The sequence below is a fragment of the Protopterus annectens genome, chromosome 2.part0 (assembly GCF_019279795.1).
Source record: "Protopterus annectens isolate FY-2018-M chromosome 2.part0, PAN1.0, whole genome shotgun sequence".
Taxonomy (NCBI): Eukaryota; Metazoa; Chordata; order Ceratodontiformes; family Protopteridae; genus Protopterus; species Protopterus annectens.
The window spans coordinates 1,683,719,804-1,683,746,567 of NC_056728.1; the positions used below are offsets into that span (position 1 = coordinate 1,683,719,804).

The 26,764-nt window shown below is 38.0% G+C and overlaps 1 protein-coding gene across 7 annotated transcripts in view; it reads right to left on the reverse strand.

The window, feature by feature from the left end:
- The window catches only part of SLC5A6 (solute carrier family 5 member 6), a 1,143,936-nt gene that overhangs the window by 676,814 nt on the left and 440,358 nt on the right, over positions 1 to 26,764 (reverse strand). For all 7 annotated transcript variants that reach the window (XM_044061732.1, XM_044061733.1, XM_044061734.1 and 4 more), the window contains one exon: positions 16,415 to 16,482. In XM_044061732.1, coding sequence (XP_043917667.1) covers positions 16,415 to 16,482 — 68 coding nt within the window. The remainder of the gene's footprint in view (positions 1 to 16,414; positions 16,483 to 26,764) is intronic.

The window sequence follows — 26,764 nt, forward strand, 5'->3', positions numbered from 1 at the left end:
TGTTCTGTTGGGACACACCTCTCTCCCTGATGTCTGTCTGTCATCTGTCACGTTACACTGCCCTCCAATGTGATACATTTATTTCTATCATTCCCCCCCGTGATGTCACCTACCTCTTACTCTATTCCTCCCCCTTCTGTAACTCTTACACTACTCGGAAAGTGCTCATTACCTATGTGGCAGTGTGATTCAGTATTGTAACCCTCATTTACATAGGATTGCCTAGTAATGCTTAGTTACATCTCTTACACTGAGCTTCCCCCCCTTGGCAACCACTACACGGTGGCCATATTGTTTTTGGTCTGCTAGTCCCTGCATTGTCATTCCATGTAATACATAACACCCACAATTGTGGGCTTATAAGCTTCGGTTTTCACTTTTAGGCAGCGCACCCCGTTTGCGCGGGTGTGCGCTGCAGTTAAACATCAAAATCCCCCCCAAAAAAAAAAGTTATTTTAAATAATTTTGCATCAATTTTTAATGCCAATGGCCACATTTGGCCATTGGCATGCTAGATGACACATATGCACCCTTTATTTGGAGCTGACATAGCTCCGTTGTCAATTTTGCAGAAATGTACTCAGTTGTCAGCTGAGTACATTTCTGCAGCTAAAACGTCCGTTACACGGACTGCTTTGGGCTTCCTGGATCACTCAAATACCTCATTTGCATATCTTTGAGCTGCAAATGAGGTATTGAGCATTTCCACGCCCAGTCCGTGTAAGAGACGTTTTAGCTGTCTCTTACATGGAGGTTTGGGCTGTTCCTGGATCGGGAGGCTTACACGGAGGCTTACACTACTCTTAAATTCCGTGTAAGCCTTCGTGAATCCTGCCCGTAGTCTATACTTTGTGGTAGCCTTTATGAATCTCCCTCAGTATTTAAAGCTGCAAGAAAATCAATAGGAGAGCTAAAATTACAAGAAAGAAGGTGCGAGTTATGCATGTGTTGTCTGTTCACAAGTGTACACGGTGTAGGTGTTAATAAATCACAGGGATATTCTGAGAAATGTCCTGTTAGAATGAAAATACTGCAAGCTTGATAATGGACAAGCGATCGTCAAGGCTCAAAACTATCATTATGATTTCAAAGTAAAGAAAATTCAACACTGAAATGAAAATTACAGCAGCTGACAATTAATGAAACACATTTTAACAACCACAAAGTGAAGTATAAATCAGTAAACTGTAAGATAATAAAACCAGTAATGTAAAACTGCAAAAGTTTGCTTACAAATTACTCAAATTCATAAAATATTAATCACTAAAAGCACAACGGCACATCTGCAATTGACCAAACTCAAACATGATGCTAGACACACAGGAAATCATCCAGAAATAACATTCTTATTAAAACAGTGTTAGTGGAGCAAAAGGTAACACACACGCCTTTCATGCAGAGAGTTGTGGGTTCTATTTCCACACCAAGTAGACAGATTTGACACTGCAGTGTAGCACAGAGGGGTGCCACATTCCTGAGTGTCTTCCTTTAGACGGGATGTTAAATCGAGGTACCATCTGCTTAAGCTGGTGGTAGCTCAGGTGGATGTAAAAGATCCCATGGCACCTAGAGACCACTATTTTACAAAACAAAAAAAAAAACACCTTTATACATCTAGATATGTACAAACTGTGCACATTTACAGGCACATACACACATATTTTTGTACTACTCATCAAATTTTCTTGAAACATCTTCATTGTTATTCTTCTGTAATTGACCCTCACTTCTTCCACAACTGTAATTTAATTTTCTGCAATATATTTTTCAAACTCCATTGGCCATTACACATTTCATTTAATCTTTCATTCCAAATAATCCATATTACATAAAATAAATTCTTATCTACTCTTCTTCACAGTCTTTCTTTTTATAATATCCATACATAATCATGTTCATATTTATATTGTTTATGTCACTAATATTCTCAGAATAATTTCTTCAAACAACTTCTTCCCAAGTTTCACCACTCTTACATTTCAGAAAAAAAAAAAAAAAAACATGCTCTGTTGCCTCTTCCTCCACACACAATAAACACACACTTTCAACTTTTTTTTTTATATGGCACATTCCCCTTTACTGATAATTTATTTATTACTCATCTCCATAGGAAATCCTGACACTAACTTGGTACACCACTTTTTCCTGACTTTAAAGGCTTTAATCACCTAGTCTGGTACATTTTCCCATAGATTTACATAACAGTGTTTCATCTATTACACAATCCTTCTATCTTTCTCTATATTAACAATTTTTATTTTCCGTGCAAGTATTTTTCTTGATATTTAAACATTATTACCATCAAATTTCTCATTCTCTTCCTTTACTTACTATAATATTCTATACAAGTTTAAAGAAGCAAAACAACTGATTTAGTAACCCAAATCAAAATTCATCTTCACTAACATACACCTCTTTTCACTGGGTTTAAGCTTGAAACCCACATGAAAGAAAACACCAATTGCACAGTATCCTCTTCATATTTTTGTGGGATCATATAAACATTTGACATGTATGCTATTTTCCCATAATACAGACTTCACCAGATAAACCCTTTTCCTGAATACTAATCTATACGTCCTCCACAGAAGACTGGTTTCTTTCATTTCCTTTATCAAACCCTCCAACTGCATCATAACATCATTTTTCTCAAACTGTTTCACAAGTAAAGACACCTCATTCATTGAAAAATACCCTTCCCCAATATTCAAGACATCACTCAAAACCTTACCTTTGTCTTTATTCAAGTTCATTCCCATTTCCTTTCCAACATCTACTCAGACAAACCAACACTTCCCTCATTCATATTTTGTTCTTAATGACTATAACTATATAACCTGCATATGTCAAGAGTACTGGAATCACCATCTCCTTCTGCATCACACATCTAGTATATTTTATAAGATGTTTCATTTAATATCACATTCACTACCAGTGCAAACATTTCCCTGATGGGACATCCTTGTCTTATACCATAATCTATACATATTTCTTTACTCAACTATCCATTCACTAATACTCTCACTCTATTATTTTGATACGTTGACATACACACTCTCCTTAATTCTGTTATGTATTCTATACTTCTCCATAACATCCCACAAACCATCATGTCCTACTGTACATCAAATGCCTTGCTAATATCATTTTACTTATATAATCCACAAATTTCCCCTCACAGCCAACAACAATTCCTGACATTTCCCTTTTATACCATATATACTTTCTTCCACAATATCATTCATCCTTCCTCCCATAGCATATGTATTATTCCTGTAAAAAAATGTATAATCTGTGTTTAGTGTGATGGGGTCTCCATTTTTTATTCTATTCTAATTTTCTTCCATATAAATGTTTATACCCTGCTGCATAATTTTACATAACTAAACCATTCCTTCAACCATTCATTTAGTACATTTACAAAATACTTTCTTTGCCAATCCACTAATTTCTTGTGCATTCTACACCCTATACTACCAGGGTCTAATACTGAATCACCTACGTACTTTGTCTAATTCACTAATTTATTTTTCAAAATGTTCTTTAACTCATTCTGGAATTATTTTAATTTCAATTTTCTCTTATTTTCCCTCTTTTTTACACAAAAAACACATTCCACATACTGTACTATAATACTCATTTGTTCTTGTGTTCTTTTTACCTCTCCTTTTACATTTTTCATGTCCCTCATACTAATATCCTCCTTTATTATTTTACAAAAATATGCAGATACCCCCTTCTTCCTTGTAGTCAATATTTCTGCCTTTCTTCCTTGTACTTAATATTTCTGCCCAACAGTAATGCTTTATTTTTTCCTGTATTTCTTTTACATATTTCTTTTTACATATCACAATACTTCCTTGTATTATTCTGTAAATTTTTATACATGTCCCCATACTTCACCTTCTCTTTCATACATCATCCTGCCATTGAAAAAAAGAAACAGTTTACATTTCTTTCTAAATTCAGTCCATCAGACCAGTTTTTATAGAAGTCCTTCATGGTTATATGATCCTTCCATAAAAGCAATACTTCGCAGTCTCCAATTTCATTCCATAATATCTCATTTATTCTTTGTATTCTCTTTCTTACTTTAAAGTACTCTTTCTTCCATTACCTTTATCCATATTGCTAAATGGTCTGAAAATCACAACTGTATCACCATCTTCACCCCCCAAAACCTTCTGATGATAAAAAAATAACCAATTTCAGATCAAAGCCCCCCCCCCCCCAAGTCCACCGACTTTTGTTCCACATAGTTAATTTGTCACATTTTATTACTTCCTGTATTTTTTACATCAAAGACCCCCGAAATTAAAAATTTCATGTTAACCACCACAGTCTAATATTTGATGAAACAGGTTCTCACTTTCCTTGCTAATCATATATGCATATAATGCTACAATTCTATAAATGTGTTCTCTTCACCTCACATCCATAGTTGTTAACCTTCTCATCCTTACCAATGTTGCATATAGTATTTTCACTTTTTTTTTAAACACAACACAGCCACAACTGAACACATTTCAGTTCCTAAGTTCCATATTCTATCTCCATCCCACAATTTTTCTGTTTATAGTCTTTCTTCACTTTTCGGGAATCTTGCATCTTCTTAACAGAATAACTTCCACATCACATTTAGCAGACCATTCTAGTATCCCTATCTTTCTTATAGTGTTAATAATACTGTTCTAGTTACCAAAAGTACTCAAAAGTTGTTACTTTTCCTTCTTTTTAAGTTTAGGGGAAATATTTTTAAACTTTCGTTTTCTTTAAATCTTTCCCTAAATTAATATTTACTTCTTGTGTTTATGTAGAAATGATCCTTGGTCCTCAGAATCAGATTTTCATTAAAATATATATTAGTACCAATCCCTTTTCCTGACCTCCCTTCCTGCATGCTCTCTCTCTCTCTATTTTTTCCTCCATATTTTTTATTCTTCTACAGTTTCTTCATAACCTATTTTACTCTCTCCCCAGCCTCATGCTGCCCTTCCTTGTGTACATTTTCTTTCCTTTCTCCTGCTTATTCATTATTATATGCTTTTGACAATTCATTCAAAAGTGAAGTCTTTTTTTAAACACAACCTAAGTTTAGGCACACACCTTCGTCCTTTCTCCTCACATTGATTACATTATACCTTGTCACACTCATTAAATGAGAAAAGACCCCACAAAAGAAACACGATTTAGGCTGGCCAGCATATCTTAATGTCCCTCTGACCAGCCAGGAAAATAAGACTTGGCAAGTGTTTCACCATGTTTTTACATTTCAACACAGCTTCCTACCTCCACCCTCCATTCCATTAGTTTCTCTCACCTCTAATTTTCATAATGTTATATACAGTTTCAAACAGACCCTGTATGGATTTTTAACACCGTCTTCCTTCCAGTTCATCAGTTCTAAACTTCAAAGTAACATTTTTTTTAACATTTATGTTGCTACTAGAAAACGAATAATTGCCCCACAAATAAATATTCTTTTTGGTACACAGTTGTAGCAATTTCATTAGTTTCAAACGTTACGTCAAAAAAGTTTGTCCCAGAATGTATAAAAGACAATTTCTGGAGCTTTAAATACCCAAAACAGTTACCAAATTGTGCCATATATAATAATATATATTAGTGTTGTTTTTTGTTTTTTTTCTCACAGTTGGTCTGCTCTTCTTCTTTAAGAACAGTTTTAGTCTGTTGCTGCTCTCCTTTTCTGCCTGTTGTCAATGCTGCATAGGCTTCAGTCACTGCATAACCTGCTGCCACAAAACTAGACACCTTCTCAGGTTGCTGCGGCTTTCCTCTTTTGCTTTCTGTCATTGCTGCACAAGTTTTTTTTAACTGCTGCATTCTCTGTTGCCACATCACCTGGTTCCTCTTCCACATTAACATCCTCAGCACTTCTTAAAAGTTAACTGCCATCTCACGCCAGGAAATAGTAGAACTATCACTTGGATCATCCTTCTCTATTAACTAACAGAACATAATCTGCAAGTCCTCCCAATGACAATTTTTTCTGTACCACTTCATTCCTGATCCATGGACACAGCTAAACACTGCTCATTTGTAACATCCACCACACGGGAATCTTTATTCACATTCTAAAGCTCCATACTTTACAAAGTTTTCTCCAGATTCTCACTTTTCATCTCCAAACTCTCCACAGCTTTTCTCCTTCTCCATGCAGCTGCTTTTCTTAGGCCTCTTCCTTGTTGATGTAGGAGTCCCTCAGTGCCATCTAGCAGCTTCCTGATGACCTGGAAAAATCTTTCCTAGTAGTATAAATAACTCTGGTCTCGCCTGAAAAAGAGGCCACTAGCCTAGTTGGACTAAACAGGTCAACAAAGGATAAATTAACTATATAAATCGGCAGCGGTGGTGGTGCTGCCTCACAGTAAGACGCTGTCCGGTTCGACACTCAGAGCGTCTTCTGCGTGGAGACATGCGAGAATGGGCGTACCTTCGTTGAAGACTGTGTGACAGGGCTGGCAACTCGGTACATAAAAATCAACTGCCAATCATTAGCGGACCGGAGTTCCGCTGTGGCGACCCCTAAAAGCCGAAAGACACAACATAAATATTATGTCAATTCACTTGATAGGTCCCTCATTGCTGGGCCCTTAGTTCTGTCATTGATATCAGAACCATAAGGTGAGGTACGTGCACGCCCCCTCCTCATTTTAAACCAAAAGTACCATGCCTACCCCCCTCAAAAAATATGCAGAAGAAATCTATCCAACAGCATAAGCTGAGTGACAGCCAATGTGATGATTTACTTATTTACTGGATTTGTTTACTAGGATGGTCCGACTGGGTAAACAGGCTGCTTCTTTTCAGCAGAGGCTGGGGAGAAATGCTCCACAATAAAATGAGTAAACTGTAAAATAACAGTGAATACATTTTAGACAATAAGCAGAAATGCATTTTAGATTCATATATCAATATACCACCCAGTAATGTAAACCCTGGCTCTAGATGACTGTCACTGATGAACTGACATCCCAACCCCATGTGCAAAAAAGGGAAAAGGGGTTGTGGATGTATAGAATCAATCAGTTAGTCTAGGTTTGATAAAGATTTTTTACACCCAACATGGAAAAAGTACATAGCAATACAAAAATGTCATACAGTGTTACACCGGAGGACAAAAAGGACGATTTGTAATTAACATGTAATGCAATTTTACAAAGCTTTATGAAAGGAAAAAAATTGTAAATTATGAGGTTGACAATAAGAGTAGAGCAGACTGTGGTTATACCAGGAGGTATACGAAAGCCATTTTGTGAGTATATAGAGTAGGGTATATAGAGAGAGAGTACAGAGGCCCAAGAAAGAGGATGAGAGAGAGAAGCAGCATTTAGGTTTTCCCAGGACAGGAGCAAGATCACAGCAAAGTGTTTCAGGTGATCCTTTAAGTGTAGCTTGAAAGATTTGTTTTCTAATATTCTAGGACACAAAAGTGTGGAATACTAGGTTTTTCGAGAGAAAGAGATGGAGTAGAGTGAGTCTCCAGCAGTACTGTTTGACTTGGATTTAGCAACATTTGTCAGTAGAGTGTAATGATATTTTGGGACTGTAGAGTTTGGGAATATTGCTTTGACTTAAGCATTTGTCCGAGTCAGATATGACAAAGAATACAAATGCCTTTAAACAGCCCACTGCCTCAAGCTGATGCGTTTCTTCACTGCTGGTGTTTGTGCTGCCACTGCAAAATTTGGAAACCAGTACAAGATGCAATTGGTGTCAAAAGCCCCATTAGCATCACATTAGCTACAAAACACAGAAAGCAGTATTAGTGAACTTAATGTGCAATAGACAGTTCTACCAACTGACTGTTATCCTGAATTTTCCAGGCTATGCAGCTGGACTAGGACTTTAGTCCTTTAAAGTAAACAATTTTTACAGGGCTGATGGGGTACTTTGCTGTGGCTAGCAAGCAACTCTGTGTAAAAACTGAGTTGGAAAGACATTACTGAAACCCATCTTTTATATATTTTACCTATTATAGTCACAGATCAGAGAGGTAAGCAGACAGCAAAGAAGATATATTTCTGGGTAGGAGGTGGACTCTGGACCATAATTAATGCTTGCTGTATTTTGCTCATTATTCTGGCTTTGCAAGGACCAATATGATTTGTGTAAAATAAGTTGGAATACTTTGGCTTATTTGTGTGAAACAAAGTTAAAATGCATTACTGTGGTCATTTTTGTCTGACAGTCAAAAAATTGCTGGGTGGAGGGATGTCTGAAGAAGCAAATAACGGACCACTTAAATGGTCATTAATTTGGCTCTCAAAACTAATGTGTAATTTTTGTGAGTATACTAGAATACTTTACTGTCGTTACTGCATGTTCTTGAGAAACACACTTCAAATATATTTTACTCAATTTACTTATTGCCACAACCAATAAAGGACTGTAACAGATGGGTATGGAGATGGTTTGTGGTAAAAGCAACTTAAACTTGTTTGATCATGGTTATCGGTCACTGATCTGGTATGGCAAGAGTAGTGTTGCACAATGTAGTGCACTGACTGAAATGACTATAAATCTATAATTACTATGGCTTATGCCTGTGTGTGTGTGTGTGTGTGTGCGTGCGTGTGTGTGCGTGTGTGTGTGTGTGCATGCGTGTGTGTGTGTGCGTGTGTGTGTGTGTGTGTGCGTGTGTGTGTGTGTGTGTGCACATGCGTGTGTGTGTGTGCACATGCGTGTGTGTGTGTGTGTGTGTGTGTGTGCATGCGTGTGTGTGTGTGTGTGTGTGTGTGTGGTGGGGGGATGAAGTGTATTTTACAGTAATGAATTTGCCATCATTTATTACATTTTCTACTGCAGTCAAATATCAGTATTTAATACAATCATTTGTTATTTGTGGTGGCCTAGGCAATGGATCATTAGCCCTATGGCACAGTGAGTAGCCATCTTACCATGCTTGATTTTCTCGTTGATTTCTTGGCTGCAGCTACTTTCATACTAAGTCTGCATGTTCTTACTATTTCTGTGTGGGTTCATCCACGAGGTCTGACTTTTCCACTGCCCCCAAAAACATGTCCAATGTGAACTGGTATTCTACAAATTTTCTGTCGGTGTTCTATCTTTTGACAGACCTGGCTTTTCAGGGGCAGTGTGTGTGTGTGTGTGTGTGTGTGTGTGTGTGTGTGTGTGTGAAAAAGCAGTGCATCTTGTGTATGTGGAAACTAATGCACAAGATTTGTATCTGTGGACCCGAACAATATTGGCAGGCAAATACATAATTCTTCTGGACAAGAGTTAAAAAAAGAAATCAGTAAACAACTCATTCATTTAAAAAAAAATAAGGCATAAAATGCCTCACAGAACATCTAGATACTCACTGCAGCTGAAGGCCTTTAGTGGGCCCACACAGTCCAAGCTGTAAGTTGATTTTGACAGACACTTAGTAAGGGCCTCTATCCTTGACCCTGCCTAGTGCAAAACCAACACTGCTCAGAGATGTGGACAGAAAGTCACTATAGCCAACTTTCCTAACAATCAAATCTAAAAACAGACACATACTGAACACTGCTAGAGCTTGTGTGAGGGTTAGGAAGAGTGTATAAATTATTAATTCTCCTCACAATTAATCTTTAGATATGTACACAGGTCAGAACAGCTTTTTGGGGGCTGGGAACCGTGTGCCCATTACTTCTTTAACTCACCTCACAATCAGCCCTTACTGGGGTGCACAAAAGGTCTCCATAGTTTGGGGACAGTGTAGCATCTAGGAACAAGTTGGAATACACTACACTTAACTGCAACTGATATTTTTTCCCTTTCCTCACAGACATGTATACAGATTGCTATTTTGGGGAAGCAGGGATAAGGAAGCATACTGTGTAAATACATTAGACAGAAACAATTTATAATAGTTACTGCCATTTGTTTTTTTCACATGGCCCAATCTGACATAAAAGGGTACAGAAAAGATGGCTGCCTTTCAGTTGTAGGGGTAAGAAGGCATAATGTGTATATGTAAGATGGCAGTTAAGTTAAAATACATGACTTTAGTCAATTTCCCTTCACTTACATTCAAAGTTAAGAGGGAAACACAGAAGATGACTACTTTACTTTTTTGGAGTAGGGAGGCAGACACCTTGCCCAGATCTGATTTAGGTGTCTTCATAAAGATTTGCCTTCTCTGTTTATTATGATCTACTATATAATCATTTTTTTCAGAAAAAGCAGTGGTTACAACTCATTTCTTCATTGAAAGAAAAAAATAAGACTGAATTTCTTTCCTTAGCCATGATCGTGGTTCAGGTCATCCTTAGATCAGGTGTGAAAAAAGTTCTAAAATGCACCTGAGAGCATCTAGAATCCCATGGCTCCTGAAGACCTAGTAGTCCACAGACCATTGGGCTTAACTCAGTTAATTTCTGCACAGTTCTTTTAGTGCAGGGATAGTTTTATACAGTTAGGGTATGGTGAAAGGATATAGGAAAAAATCTAAAGATTAAAAAAGTTAGAGAAACATGGGGTTTTGGAAAGCCGGGTTTGCAGGCACACACTGATGACAGGTGGTGCCATGCAGTACTTTACCAACTGCTCCATTTCAGTTAAGGCCACCACTGACTTGCTCCTAAGACAGATTACCTATTCCCATGTAGGATCACTGCCCCTATATCATTTTGACTGGCATCTGAATGGAATGCTACAGCTTTATTCACACTGTAGAACTTTAATACTTGAGCATGCAACTAGTTTTTTTTTTTTTTTTACCAAATTCTTTCTATTCATGGTCTCATTCCCATGATACATATCACTCTGTCTTCCCAGACACTTGGATATCTTAGCTGTACAAGTATAAACTGCGCTAGAACATTCATAGAAAACCTTGTAATGCCTGCTTCTCTTCTGGGAATGGCATTTGCACACATCCTCAGTTTTTTTTTCTGGATCAGTTTTGGTTCCTGTGACATTAGAATATACCCCATGTCCTTTAAACCAGTCACTCTGATTTTACATGTGCAGTTATTTCAACTGGAATCACGCTGCTTAATTTACTCATCAGTTAAATTAGTCAGTCTTTTTATGTTCTCCTTATGTCTGATATACACCAATATATTCTATATTATTGCAACACTTTCCAAGCTTTTAATTTGAGCAACATCTCTATGGAAAATCTGCAGGACTGATGAAATAGCAAATAAAATTCTATGACAGCTATACCTTCCTAATGGTGTATTACATGCAGTTTGGAACTTTATTCCTGAAGTTTTGTCTGCAAAAAACCCTGGTATGCATCAGTAATGAAAAGAACACACAACTGGGCATTCTTGATACCACTTCTTCAGCTGTAAGCAAGGAGTAATACTCTACAAGACCTTATTAAAATAGTGCAACAAATGCAAACTGTTGTCCTTAACAATAAAAATACAACATAATGGGTGAATACCATATTCAAACTACCACTAAATGATGCCTACACTCTCCAATATCAGTTCCTGGTCCTTACTTTAGAGAACTATAAATGAATTCCTGGGGACATGAATCACTAGCACAGGATAAGGGTTTAATTGTGACGTCATGGCAAGGAACATGTAGACATACAAATGCACTATCCTCTGCAAATACTAAAAACATGAGCAAATGAGGTATTTTACTTCACAGCATTATCTATGCTTCATGTGTCACAGGCAGGTATGAGCCTAGCACTGATGTAACAATACAAGCAAAATATACCCAACTTCAATAACTGTCTTAGTTTTTGGTGTCAAAGTGGATCCAATATTTGTCAGCAAGGACAGATATAATCGACAGACCATGCTGCTTTGTCAGGGATGGCCTGCATTGGCAAACCTATCAACATAATGAAACAAGCAAAGGAAAATGAAAGTGTTACTGATCAATACTAGGAGCCTAAATAAAATGCCACTCACGGAAAGCCCTTCTCACCCTGGAGGACAAGCATCTGTGTAGTGACAGACACATGATTTAACGCTTTCCACATATTTACAGCACTTACCATGCAGGAGGGAAAAAGTGGAGGTGTCTCAGTCTTCATCCAGAACAAACCTGCATCAAGGCGGAAAGGTCCCATACCATATAGTAGCAAGATACAGAACTCTCGATATGATCCAAGAAAGCCACAATGCCTATCTATGGGAAGTGAAATTAGTGTTAAACCCAATACCATTTTCATAGGTGATCTAAACTAACTATAGACTGGTAGAGCACAAGCACAGAGATTCCTGGACTTTGTCAATACAAACACCGCGGGACACAGTCACACTACCTGCTACAAAGAACATCTTGGATCTTCTCCTTAATAGTATAGGGGCATCTTGTACAATCCCTATGTATTTTCATCACTTGTTAGGTGTGACCATAAAATAATCTCCTTCGAAATAAAACTGAAACCAGAGACTCCTTGCATGGTACCTTCAGAAATTTTTGTAAGACAAACTACCCATGCCTAAGTGAAACACTGGCAAACTTCAAATTTCAAACTGCAGAAAGCAGGAAACCAAAACCACAAAAGGCATGCTATTTCTCTCCCACTTAATGTCAATATAAACCAAAGGCAACCAATATGAAATTAAAAATGAACATGTAATCCAACAAGTATGAAAAATGAAGTTTATTGCAAAAAAAAAGTCTCTAAAACTAAGCGCTTTCATCCAACTGTATATCAGGACTTCAGAGGGACATCAAGAGGGAGAGAAATAACATTCCCTTTGAAGCTTCAAATCCCCACCAAACTAAGTTAACTTCACTGAATACACAGAAATGTACACCACCACACTATACTACCATGTAAATAGCTGCACAGATGCACAAACCCCAGAAACAAACCACCAAAAAAAGAACCATGTCAACATTTACAATAAAAGGAAGAGGATCTTGACCAAAACTAAGAAAATCAATTCCCAGAAAGACACAGCTCAAGTCATTAAAATAAACTCACAAGCATAATAAAATCCACCAAAGCCAAGTCTGAAGTTAAAACAGAAACCTAAGCCAAAGACAATCACAAAGCCTTTTTAGTTATCTTTGTAACCTCCAATGCACAATGCAGAAATGTACTGAGTTAACTGTGAATGAGATTACTTACATGGAGACAGATAATATAGCAAAAATACTGGTCAATAAATTAAGCTCAAAATGTACCCCTCTCTCTCTCACCTCCATCTAGCCCACAAGATATACTTGAAACCAATTCACTAACAGCTATAACACAAGACCAAGTCCTACAAACACTACCAAAAAGTAAAAATACTGCATCAATTGGTCCTGATAATATCCCTGGATGCATGTTAAATAGCATGATTTAGCCACCCCTCCCAGCAGCACTGATCATCCTCTGCCTCCATAAAGGTTTTGTACCAAATAAGTGGAGAACAGCTACTGTCATTCCTTTGCACAAGGAAGAACCCTACACAGACCCAGGAAATTACACACCCATAAGTCTGACCAGCCTCATATGCTTACAGAACTAATTAATCTATAAGGACATAGGCAACCCCCAAACACTGGACCCATCTCAGTTTGAACTTGTCAAGAGCAGATCATGCTTACTCAAACATGTGGACATATTTGAAAAGGTCCCCAAAGCAATGAATGAAGGTAAAACTGTACATATCACATGCCTTCAGTTGGCCAAATCTTTTGACACAATCCCCCATTCAGGCAAAGCAGAAAAGCTAAATAAACTGGGAAATACTTCATCACCCGCTGGACTACCAACTGGTTCACATATAGGATACAGATCAAAATACGAGAAGCTACCTTCACAATGAGCCTAATCACCACTGAAGTTCCCCAGGGTTGAGTGCTGGGTCCTCTCCTGTTTGGCATCTTCTTCTCTGAAGTAAAAGCCAATATTAAAGGGCTCTGGCTAATGAATACAAGCAAAAGGCAGCCACTGATCTCCCATAGGACTCATCCATCTTGCAGGAAGGTTTGACCCAAACAAATAACTGGTGCTAGAATCACAGACTGAAAGTAAATAGTAAAAAATACATTATCTTGTCCTTAAGGAGGACTCTATATCCCAGGAAACTACCACTTGGACAATTCTCCCTCAAGGACTTATCAAGTTGTTTGCAATCTGACAACTTATGTGGACAAAGTATGTAAAAAAATTACAGAATGTGGATGGATGCACTATTAATGGTAAGAAAGTTTTTGTAAAAAATGAGTTTAATTGTAATTCATGTGGTGTGGTCTACATCATTGGATGAGGATGCACACCATGTAAATGGTATGTGGGGCAACCAAAGAGAAGGGTAAAGCTTAGAATCTTGGAACATCTAGGAGATGTTAGAAACAAGAGATTGGACAGTCCAGTTGCATGGCATTTTTGCAGTGCACAGAGGCCAGATAGTTTCTTTTTTAGTGTACTGGCAAAGCCATACGGTGAACAAATTTTGGGGTGTGATGAATTCAAAAGGAAGTTGGTTAAATTGGAATCTAAATTAATAATTTATTTTGGCACTTTATTCCTGAAAGGTCTTAATTTTGAAATAGAGTGGGGTGTTTAGTTTATATTTGTCATATTTAAACAATTAAAAATTTACTATAAAAATATTAACACAAGGATTAATAAAACAAGGAGAAATAATAATATTCACATGTCTAAAGACATATATACATATATAAAAAGGAAAAAAAATAATAGCATCTTAATAGAGCTTAGGATAGTCTCAATCGAGTTTTTGAGAAATGTGTGTCTAAATAGTGTAAAATCTGAAAAAAGTAAATAAAATAATGAAATATTAAGATATTATTAAACAAATGAATGTGTTATATTTTTGGTAATGCACTGCTAGATTTTTTTTATATATAAGAATACTGTTCACAGTTCACTTTTTGCACTTTTGTCAATTGTAATGGGTTAGTGTTTTGGGGGGGGGGGCACATCTCTGTTTTATAATGAAGTATGTTTAAACAAAGTTTAATTAACTTGTTTTAACTGGTTAATGAATTTATTGGTTGAATTAAGTATGGGGATGGAGTATAAAATGCTGCCTGATTTGTATGAAGTTATTCCATTGAAGGCCGGTGGGGCCGAGGTACCAGAATGCGTCAATAAAGAAAGCTTAGCAGCGGCAGCAGTGCTCTTTGTGTGTGTGTTTTTGAGGAGAATTCCTAGTTTTCCATTTTGGGGCAAGTGGTTTTTGAACTTATCTGGATAGTAACATAACTTTTGACCAACGTGTCCACTATCATAGGAAAGTCATTCTACACTGCACAGTGTATAAACAAAGGGGTTGAGAGTCTAGATCTAGAGATGAAATTTGTCCCCCTTTTTGTCAGCCCTCATTAGGCCAGTCATTATATTTATTGTCCCCTTTGGCATGTATCTGACTATACACAAGCAGCAACTGGAATGCCCATAGAGATAATGTACTAAAATTATATAAAGCCTAAACAATATATTCAACAAGGACTACCTCAAAAACCTGTCACTATACTCTGTGCACCTTACAGACTCCTAAGTGGTAACTTGTGTCTACCATATAAAGCATCCTCTGACCGAATACTGATGGGCCTACTGTGCATCAGCAAGTCAAATGAAATCAAAAATACTCCATGCAGGGATCTAAACTTCTTTTGCAATATCAAGAGAATGGCTTGCAAGAGGTACATCTCAGAGGATACCACTGCAATAGAACAGACTGCCCATCTACATCAAACAAAGTTCATTTCTGTCCACATTCAAGCATAACTTTGATCTATGGATAAGTACTAGAAAACTTACTATTAATGGGGAGAGGCAGCTCCTAAATGTTTTATCCCATGCATGGGGCACCTCAAATTATCTATGGTATAATCCCAGTTATCACACCAGGAGGAATATATATTACTGACCATGAGATGGGTAAGGCCCATCTAGCAAGGGAAACTGACTAGGCTTAAAATGACCCTCAAGAGCAGCTAGCCTAGTACTTACCTATGAGCATATGAAAAACCTAACCACAGTTAGACTTTGCCTGACATGTTGGAGCCACAATGCGTTTGAAGGTATTTCAAGTTTATTAAAATAGGTCTAAAACACATCTGTATTTTTCCCCTTTAGCTACCTCAATGTTATAAACTGTCTTTCTTCAAACACAGAGGAGAACAAAGGCCTGTCTTCAAGGTGATATAGTCTGACAGTACAGCATAGGATTTAGGCTACAAGCATCATACTATACAGCCTTGGGTTCCATTTCTTCTGCCTGTAGCACAAAGTATGACTGGGCAAATCATTTAAGTAGGCAGTGGTACCAAACTGCCTCCTGCAAAACACATTTTTGCCTTAGTAGGTCTGCTTGGTTTAAAAAAACAGCAACTGAGATACAAGTGAAAAAGTAACAATTAGCTCAAAGGAAAAACACCTATAAAGGTCTAGTAATGACAAAAAGAGACCAATTTTACTTGAAATTTAGTCATTGATTGCTTATGCCTATGCACTTACCAATGTAGTATAGATAGTGCAGACCAATCCTAAAGCCAAGACAGAGCCCCATAAGTCAAAACCAGTCACTATAAGAAGAAGAAAAACAAAAGAACTGTAATGCATAACAAGAACATTAAAGGAAATGCACACATTTCAGCGACGCAATCAATTTGCACTTCTAGCTGAGCCATGATGCACAAAACTATTACTGTTTTCACATATAAACATTAAAAGTCACATCAGTAAATTTTAAAATCAAGGCAGATGACCAGAAACGTAATCACCTTATTTCACCCATCTACAAATAAAAGATAACAGGCAACTAACAGGAACCTTGCAGAATTTAAGTACGAGTTACTGCTTTATACGTCAATTACACAACTCTAACTGAATAGTGAATTTCAGCACATATGTCATCTCAGATATTTTAATTAACTGTGAGAGTACTAAAAAGGGCAGCGGTTAGGCACAGTCACTAGGTAGCACGTTAAGAAGTTAAAAAAAAAATACACAATAAACACCAGTACTTCCATCCTGCTACAAAGCGCTTGCGTTTATTGTGTATTCCTTAACGTGCTACCTAGTGAATGTGTGCCTAACCGATGCTCTTTTTAGTCATTGGTATCGTTTCTGCGGTATTCCTTGGTTAACTATCAGAGTAAGCTGATAAACAAGTATTCCATTGTGTATGCTTACTCATTCTTATAATTAGCTCCTGGATAAGTTAAATACAATGCCTGTATATATAAATAATGGATTATATATATTTCTTATAAAAAAGGACGAAGCAGTGGTGCAGCGGTAGCATTGCCGCCTCACAGCAAGAGGTTCTCCGGTTCGATTCTCGGCTGGACTGCCTTCTGTGCAGAGTCTGCATGCCCTCCCTGCATTTGTGTGGGTTTCCTCCAGGTGCTCCGGTTTCCTCCCACGTCATAAAGACCTGCATCTGGAGTGTTTCTCCCTGGGCCTCTGCTGAAAATTGGCTTAGTTCCAAGTCAGACTTTCCCAGTTAACAAATGTTAAAAAAATGAATAAAATTGTAATTCTGGGGGAAATTTAGGCATGTAACTAAACTTTGTGAATTTTACTTAAATGAACTTAAAATAAAAAGTAATTTATATTACATTAGGTATATGCATGTGTAAACTTGTTTTTGGCCCTGGAGAGAACTACAAAGCTAGATGTTGCAATATTCATAATGTTGATGCAGCAAATACAGCTGTATGAAATCCAATATATTTATCTCTCTCTCTCATATATACATATATATATATATATATATATACACATATATATATATATATAAAGACACACACACACACACACACACACAGGTATATACACACACACACACACACAATCTATATATTTATTTATTTTTTTTTTTTTGCAAAGAATGCCCTTACTGTGAGAATACATGCTGGTGTTCCACATAGGACTTCTGTCTTTCTCCTCCAACCATGCCCAGCATCTACCACTCTTCACAGAGGCTATGTGGAACAATAAACCATGGCATACATGCAAACACAGCAGCCCTTTTGGAGGATACATGCTATTAGACTTTTAGAAATGCATGCCATTACTAGCCATTTATTAAATGGCCACAGCCTTTTCTACATTCTGATCTGTTCGCTGCCAATGTGGCCCAGTACAGTTCTCTTTGCTAAATAAATGTTTCATGTGGCTAGGGTAACAGAATCTGACAGCATTAGAACTGATCATCCATCATAAATGTCACTGTCCGTCACTGTTACAAAGTAAATAAAGCCTACACAGCTGGGCCATAAATACAATAAAAAGAAAGATAAACAAATCAAACTCTATTCCCTTAATTTTCTCCCTGAAAATAAGTAAGAAAGTATTTATGAGTTGTCTGCAGACTATTCTCACTATGAAATTGCTTTGAGTGGCACTGGGAACACTCTATACAAGTTTTCTTCAGTTAAATCAACTCCGTTCATCCCATTAAATAACAGGCTCTCAGGATGTAGAATGGCCTCTTGTCAATGAATGGAAGAACAAACAGGTTTTAATTCATTCATGCATTCTGTGAACATCTACACTGGATTTCCATACCTTTAACCTGAATCAGAAAGAACAAAACATGAGAAAGAAAAGAGAAGCAAGATCAACGAATGTACATCAATTCAGGAGTGAAAAGGGAGAATAGCAGGTGCTTTTCTAAACATATTTCTGCATTCTGAATTTTATAAACAGGAATTTCTTAGTCACATAAACCAACTTATAGCTGTGTACTATATCAGCTTTTGAAGATGAAGTCTGCAACCTTCCCACATATACAGGATACAGTTAAGTAGCATTTCAGGGAGTTTATGTCACCAATCATAATCAGACTGCTTCCCTTACCTTTCAGTGATTTTTCATTCCATACACCCCATGTATAAGCCCTCAAACTTTAGGATTCAGGAAAGTAGTATCTACCTTGTTCCTGACACTATGTATGCCAAATGTTGGGAGGCATCCAACAGTCTCATTATAGCAAAGAAAATCAAATAAGGTATCCCAAGAGAAATAAAATTCACCGTGTGACTGCAAAAGGCAGTTGTGAGCTGTGTAACAAAGCAATCTATTATAACAAACACTAAATTAACTATACAAACGTACAAAGCTAAGTATCAGGCAGTTGTGAGCTGTGTGACAAAGCAATCTATTATAACAAACACTAAATTAACTATACAAACGTACAAAGCTAAGTATCAGGCAGTTGTGAACTGTGTAACAAAGCAATCTATCATAACACACACTAAATTAACTATACAAACGTACAAAGCTAGGTATCAGGCAGTTGTGAGCTGTGTAACAAAGCAATCTATCATAAGAAACACTAAATTAACTATACAAACGTACAAAGCTAGGTATCAGGCAGTTGTGAGCTGTGTAACAAAGCAATCTATCATAACAAACACTAAATTAACTATACAAACGTACAAAGCTAGGTATCAGGCAGTTGTGACCTGTGTAACAAAGCAATCTATTATAACAAACACTAAATTAACTATACAAACAAACAAAGCTAGGTATCAGGCAGTTGTGAGCTGTGTAACAAAGCAATCTATTATAACAAACACTAAATTAACTATACAAACGTACAAAGCTAGGTATCAGGCAGTTGTGAGCTGTGTAACAAAGCAATCTATTATAACAAACACTAAATTAACTATACAAACGTACAAAGCTAAGTATCAGATCATTGAGAGGATGGTTTTATCAGCTGCCATTTTCTCCTGCTAAAGGAACTGCAACACCCTGCTGTACTACCTTACTCTGAGGAGTGCTGGAAGTGTCTCAACTCAAATGAACTCTCACACTTCCGCCCCATAGCCCTACTTTCCCCTTTAGCAAAAATCATGAAGAGATGTATTCATAGTCAACTACTTGATCATCTCCTCCAAAACCACCTACTATCGGATAGCCAACATGGCTTTAGGCCATTCCACAGTAATACAACAGCACTCCTATCCTTTTCAGACTGCATTAATAAAAACCGTAACAATAACTTCCTGTCCTCAGCCCTCTCCAAAGCATCTGACATGGTGAATCAACTATTGTTAGACATACTTAAATCCCTGTCATTAGACACCCAGACAGTCAAGTGGTTTAAGTCCTACCTAGGAAATAGACAACAAGCAGTCCTCTGGGACAATTATCCACTCAGCTCCCCATCACTCTTGGAGTCCCACAAGGCTCTATTCTGGGACCTCTACTCTACTATTTTTATTAACGATCTGAAAACATCCTTTCCACAAACCACCTGTATACAATATGCTGATGACTGAACATAAATATGTACTGCCTCCTCACCTGCAGAACATCAAACCAATACCCAAAAAGTATTTAACTTAGTTGAAAACTGGTTCCATCAACACTGTCTCCTTCTTAACCATAAAAAAACAAACTACTATTGTTCACTCCCACTCAGAAGTCCCCTGCTATTAACTTCACAGTTATATCTAATAATGGCACTGAAATAGCTCCTGACATGACCACTACACTTTTAGGTGCAACAACTGACCACAAACTCAACTTTGACACACAAACCAATCTATTAAATCTGTTAATAGAAAACGTGGTTTCCTTTATAGACTTAAACCCTTTCTCACAGCTTCAGCTAGGACTACTATTGCCCAAACTTACTTAATCTCCAGCCTTCTCTATGCCTCCCCAATTTTTACAAACCTCTCCAAAAGCAATATCAATAAATTGGCAACATCTTATAACAACATTGCCAGATTTGTCACTGGAGCCCCATTTAGAACCCATCACTGCCAAAATCTTAAAATACTAGGATGGCTGGAATTGCAAAGTCAGCTTCTTATCCAGCAACTTACTATCATTCAAAAGATCATGCATCCTCCCACAAATACTCCCATACTCTGTAACCTTATCAGCCCATATAAAAACCTTACAACCCTATGTTAAGCCAGTAGGGTACTAGTATCCACCTTAAAATCCAATAACAAATCTGGGGATTGCCTGTTTACTAACTCTGTTGGTAACACTTGGAACAAACTTCCAAGTCAACTAACATCCCTTTCATCCACCCCACTTTTCAAGAAGCAACAAAGAATCTTCCTAAAATCACAATGGCTATGCCCTTGCACCAATCCAGACTGATACTATTGCACCAATCCAGACTGATACTATCTCCTCTTGCCTGACCTCCGTTAATGTCTATTATACCTACTTCCTGTTGCTTTGTTTCATCTCTGTTCTACGGAAGCAGCACTCTTCCCATGGAACCAATATAGTAATAAACCTTCTGTTGCTTTGTTCCTTCTCTATGTGTTCTACTGAAAAACTACACATCCTACACAACCTATATATGTAAAAAAAATTGGATCTGTTTATAAAATGTTTTTACCCATGTCTGACAATAAGTGTATCTGTTAAATGTTATGATTTAATTGCTATGTAATTGTACTTGCTTTGGAGCTTTTCTCCCCGGGCCTCTGCTGAAAATGGACATATATCCAGTCGGACTATCCCGGTCAACAAATGTAAAATAAGTCAAAACCAAATTAGCAACATTCAAGCAGCACCCCTTTTTATTCTGGGGGTAATATAAGGACGTTAATGAAGCCACTGTATAACAGTTCCAAAAAATCCTGCATATTAATTTGAAATGTTGAGGTCTTGAAAAAATGTGTGAATTCCTCAAGTGGCAGCTTTCCAAATAAATTCTACAAAGTGACTTCCAAAGAAAGCCTGTGAAATGGCTCCTGCCCTTATGGATGAAGTCCTTTCTAGCCCTTTCATGTGGTATGTCTTATTTATCACATCTATATACAATGACATTTCCAATCTAACTGGATAATACTTGTTTTTAAGAAAGAAAAGCCTTGTTTTCCCAGAATTAAAGACACAGATTACAGGTTAAAGTATTCTAAATAGTTCTAACTTGGGCATTCCTGAGTCACATATGTATATCAATTCAATAAGATTCTCATGCTATTTTGTTTAGGAAAACAGACATGCAGCTAGAAGGACTGTGACAACAAAACTTTTCTATACCTACCCTAGGCATAAAAATAGAACTGATGTTTAAAGAGACCCCACATTTATGGAAAACCTTATATGGTTTATCGATAAAGAAGAAAGGATAATTTCAGTAACCACAGCCGATGCTTTAACCAACACAGATAAGAATGCACAAGCTTTCAAGCATCTGTGTACTTTTCCAAGTATTTAAAATACACCAAAAAAAACCCAGTTGAATAACTTCCAATAACAATTAACTTGCATCACCATCTTAAATTATCTTCTTTAAGTGCACCGTCTTAATAATGGTCTAACATTTACATTCAAACCAGGTACATCTGTAGTAATAAAGAACAGGATACATTTATAGTCTATACATTCTGAAAAAAAACAAATCACATCACCTCTTCTAGGTAATTTTTACACCAGCTTCAGTACCCTAAATAAAAACTTAGGATCTTCACCTGGTAACACAGTATGTTTGGATAAACCATTATTACTATGATTATGATCATCCTTTTTTCTAATAAGACACACTGTATTATTCTTTCCTTTGGTTTCTGATTAAATCTTGCTTACATAAAATGCTGAACAGTGCAGCTTGCTTGACAAAACAAGTTCAGTGTTACAACTTGCATATAAATTAGATGCATTACACTGACCTGTTAACAGAATGTATATGCACACTTCTGGTATCTATATATTTAAATGCTACACACTGTCAACATGGAAACGTGCCTATCTTCACGTTCATAGTAACACACATCTTCCTGTATCCCTTATAAACCAGCTGTTGTTTTAAACATGGTTTGCTTCTAAATGTAAAATTAGAATTACTTTCTACATACTTTTTAATACCAGGACTTCCATTTTACTAAGCTACATGTTACACTAATATCTTTTCCATTATGTAAGTGGATCTCAGCCAAAGACATTCCTCAAGTCCTATCAGTGAAAACTAGAGCATGCTCTCAGCTCCAATATTGCATTTTTAGCTACAGTAACTTCTTCAGGTTAGCCACTGTCATTTATCTCATACATGCAAGTATTGTGAATAGTTAGCTTAATAGGTCTTCCACACTGACCATGTAAAACATTCATAAATACAAATTTAGGATTCATTCTAGTACATTGCAAATTAACTATTCACTTTGACTTTATTTTGGAAAACCTAATCTATATTGCTTTAACACAGTGTTACAAGAACAGGAAATGGGTAAATGCTTAGGCAGTAAAAAGATAAAAACTGGTGCAAACCGGCAGTAAAACAAACATGGGTGACAGAGAATGACTGGACAGTATTACTCAGCAATGCAAGAAATTTGAATAGGAAGACAGTACAGCTGCGAGACTTTAAGCAGGAGGGGACGATGGGCACTACTGTTATCAAAGAAACATGGGCTAGTGAAAAGAGAGAGTGGGATGTTGTGATGCCTGGGTACAGGCTGTTAAGGAAGGAAAAGATGGAGGCGGAGTAGCAACCTACATTAAGAGGGGAAAAGGAGTGAGGTCACAGAAGAGAAAGAACATCAAGAATGGGTCAGGACTTAGGTTAAGTGTCCTAGCAGTTACAGCAGAGTAAGTGGGGAGGATAGCTCCAACAAAATTTCCAGAAGCACTTTACTCCTTGAGTGCCATTTTATCTTGATCCACCAGCTATCCTCCCCAGGACTGAAGAAACATGTAGTGTCATCCCCCAAACCCAGTGGAGAAGGATGAGATTTTGTAGGACAGGATAAAAACATTGTGTAGGAGGAAGAAGTTAACATTTATGGGAGATACAAATCTGCCAGCAGCAGACTGGGTGATTCTAACTGCCTTGGTCAAAAGGGAGCAGAAGTTCAGGTCTTGCATCATTAAAGGTTCAGCAAACTAGTGCAACATTATACTAAAAAGGAAATAATTCCCGATTTGGTCCTAATGCAGGCACAGGGGGTGTAACAAATGATCATGTGAAAGCAACATTACCCAACACTGATTATGCAAATGTACAGTGTTGGAAGGGTTTAAATACAAAGACTAAAGTGTGGGATTTCAGTAGAATGGATCATGGTGTGCTGGGGAAGACAGCAAAGATCAGTTAGGACTCTGGAAGCAAAGTGAGGGAATAAATCCAACTTGCCCACTCCCCAACTAGTACTTACGGTTTAACATGCTATAACAGACACTTTCCCAACATTTCAACAGCTAGCCTGACCGACATGGGCATCCTATGGCAATGCAGTAATTGCTTCATTTATACTGACAACTACTTGCTCCTAAAGCAAACAAATACAGTATGTGAGAGATGTAACTATACCATGAAACAAGAATCAGTCCTCTCATAACAATAAACAAGACATCAAGCAGGTTGCCAACACAGACACCTCTCCTCTCACACAAGACAAGGTCAAGTCACATAAACCCATCTATGTGAAGGTACTCACTAAGAGCCTACAAAAGTACTAGAGACCTCCCAAGCTCAGACAGATCACACATACAGGAACATGAACAGACCCCACTTGCAATAGCAACACACACACACACACACACACACACACACGTCTCGACAAATAAGCCCCTAAGGCAAAACACCTCAAAACCTAAAGTCCTGGTCACACGAGATTCCATAGTGAGACATACACAGCTGTCCCCCTCACCAGGCTAGACAAGGAGAAAGTCACGGTTAACTGCCTGTCAGGTGCCAGGATCCATCAAATCATGCACGCAATCAAGTTACTCAACAATTACCGTTATGACTATCATAGTACATGCTGGTGTGAATGGCTCGAGACATACCTCTCTGGACTACATGACAAAAGACATGACTGAAATCTCAGATTGTGTGTCCCAGGCAGGTATGTTCCTAAAACTAAGTAGCATTTTACCTTCACCTAGGATGATGCCACAATACAGACAAAAAAAAAAAGACCGACTTCAACAACTGGTTTAGCTTCTGGTGTCATCGATCCAAGGGGATCCAGTATCTGTCAGCCTGGGAAGACATGATAGACCACGCTGCTTTGCCAGAGATGGTATTCACCCGTCTCCTCTAGGCCTTCAGTTACTGGCAAAGATGTTTGCCTCCCCCATGGTGCCTTTTTTAAGCAAAGTCAAAACAAAAAAAATGCTGGCATAAAGAAATCCACTCAAGACAAACTAAAGGTTATGCTGCTTAATGACAGGAGCCCAACAGAAAACTGCACTCCCTGGAAGCACTCCTCACCTTGGAAGATGCTGAGATCTGTGCAGTCACTGAGACTGGTTAAGGGTCGCAGAGAGCACCCTGGCCATACAAGGCACCAATGCCTTCCACATGTTCAGACCCCAAAACAAGCATGAAAGAACCATAGGTGGAGGTGTATCCATCTTCATTAAATCCAAATATACCTCAAGACTGGTTAAACAGTACGACTCTCTAGAGCTATTCCAGGTTCAATTAAATATTGGTAAAACACCCCATCACATCATGACTAGCTACAGGTCCCCCGCCATGAACAAAGAGAAACACGCCAACTACCTGGACTTGCTAGAATCACTCCCTATACTGCCAACCACTTTGGTCATGGGAAACTTCAACTCTCCTTCCACAGACTGAACAGCACACACAAGCAGAAATGCAATCACCCTGAAGTTCATGGACTTTTGTTAATTCAAATGCTCTGGAACAGCTAGTTTGCACCCCTACAAGGAGCTCGAATGTCCTGGACGTGGTGCTCACCAACACTGGAGCTGACTGTACTAACCCCACTGGTGTGGTGTGTTGCCCTCACTGGTGAGGTCAGACCATAAACCTGTCTTGTTTGAAGTAAAGATCAGACTGGACACCACCATAGGAGAAAACAAACTGAAAAATTTGTTCAAAGCAAACCTTAGCCTACTAAGCGAGGGTATGAAATGTTTCAAACCTCCTGCTAACACAGCCAACAAGGACTCCAATGCAGAGGAGTACACAATTGCCCTGTATAGACATTTAAACAAATGTATAGACTTGGCTGTACCTGTCAGGATCAAAAACAGTTCCTCCTGAAGAAACAGGCCACCCTGGTAGACTGCAAGTATAAATAGGTTATATAACAAAAGGAAGAAACTGTTATCCAAGAACAAGAGAACTCACTCACCAGAGGAAGAATACCATCCATAGCTTTAACAAGCAAATCAGATATCTTGTGAAGTCCTATAAAGCCAATTATGAGGCTAAATTAGCATCTCTATCAAGAGACCATCATAAGGCTTTCTTTAGCTATGCCTGAAATCTTAAAGGGAATGCCCAGTGAGGTGCTGAACTGATTGTAGATGGTACTACTCACACTGAACCTGAAGAAATTGCCAACCTGCTGGCAGACAGATTTCACTCAAATGTCGCCCCTGTCCCCAGCTGACACTCCAAAACATCCCTGCCACCAGTTCATTACCTAGGATCTCCAAAGAGCAGGTCATATCTGCCCTCACCAAGGCCAAAAACACAACCTCCATGGGACCAGATAACATCACATGCTGGATTACTAAATATCTAAAACAAGACCTAGTGGAACCACGTGGCTCTTCAACCATAGCCTGAGCACTGTCTTTGTTCCAGCAGAGTGGAGAACAGCAACAGTAATCCCCTTACACAAAGGAGGTCCTTCAACAGACCCCGGGAACTATAGACCCATAAGCCTAACAAGCCTAATCTGCAAGGCCATGGAAAGAAATCATCATGGACCTTAACAAGGACATAGGCAACCTCCAAACTCTGGACCCAACCCAGTTTGGTATCATTAAGGGCAGGTCTAGCTTATTAAAATGTCAAAGTTGTGGATGACAGCAAAGCAGTACATATCACCTGTCTTGACGTAGCCAAGGCCTTTGACACAATCCCCCACTCAGGTATCATTGAGAAGCTCTCCC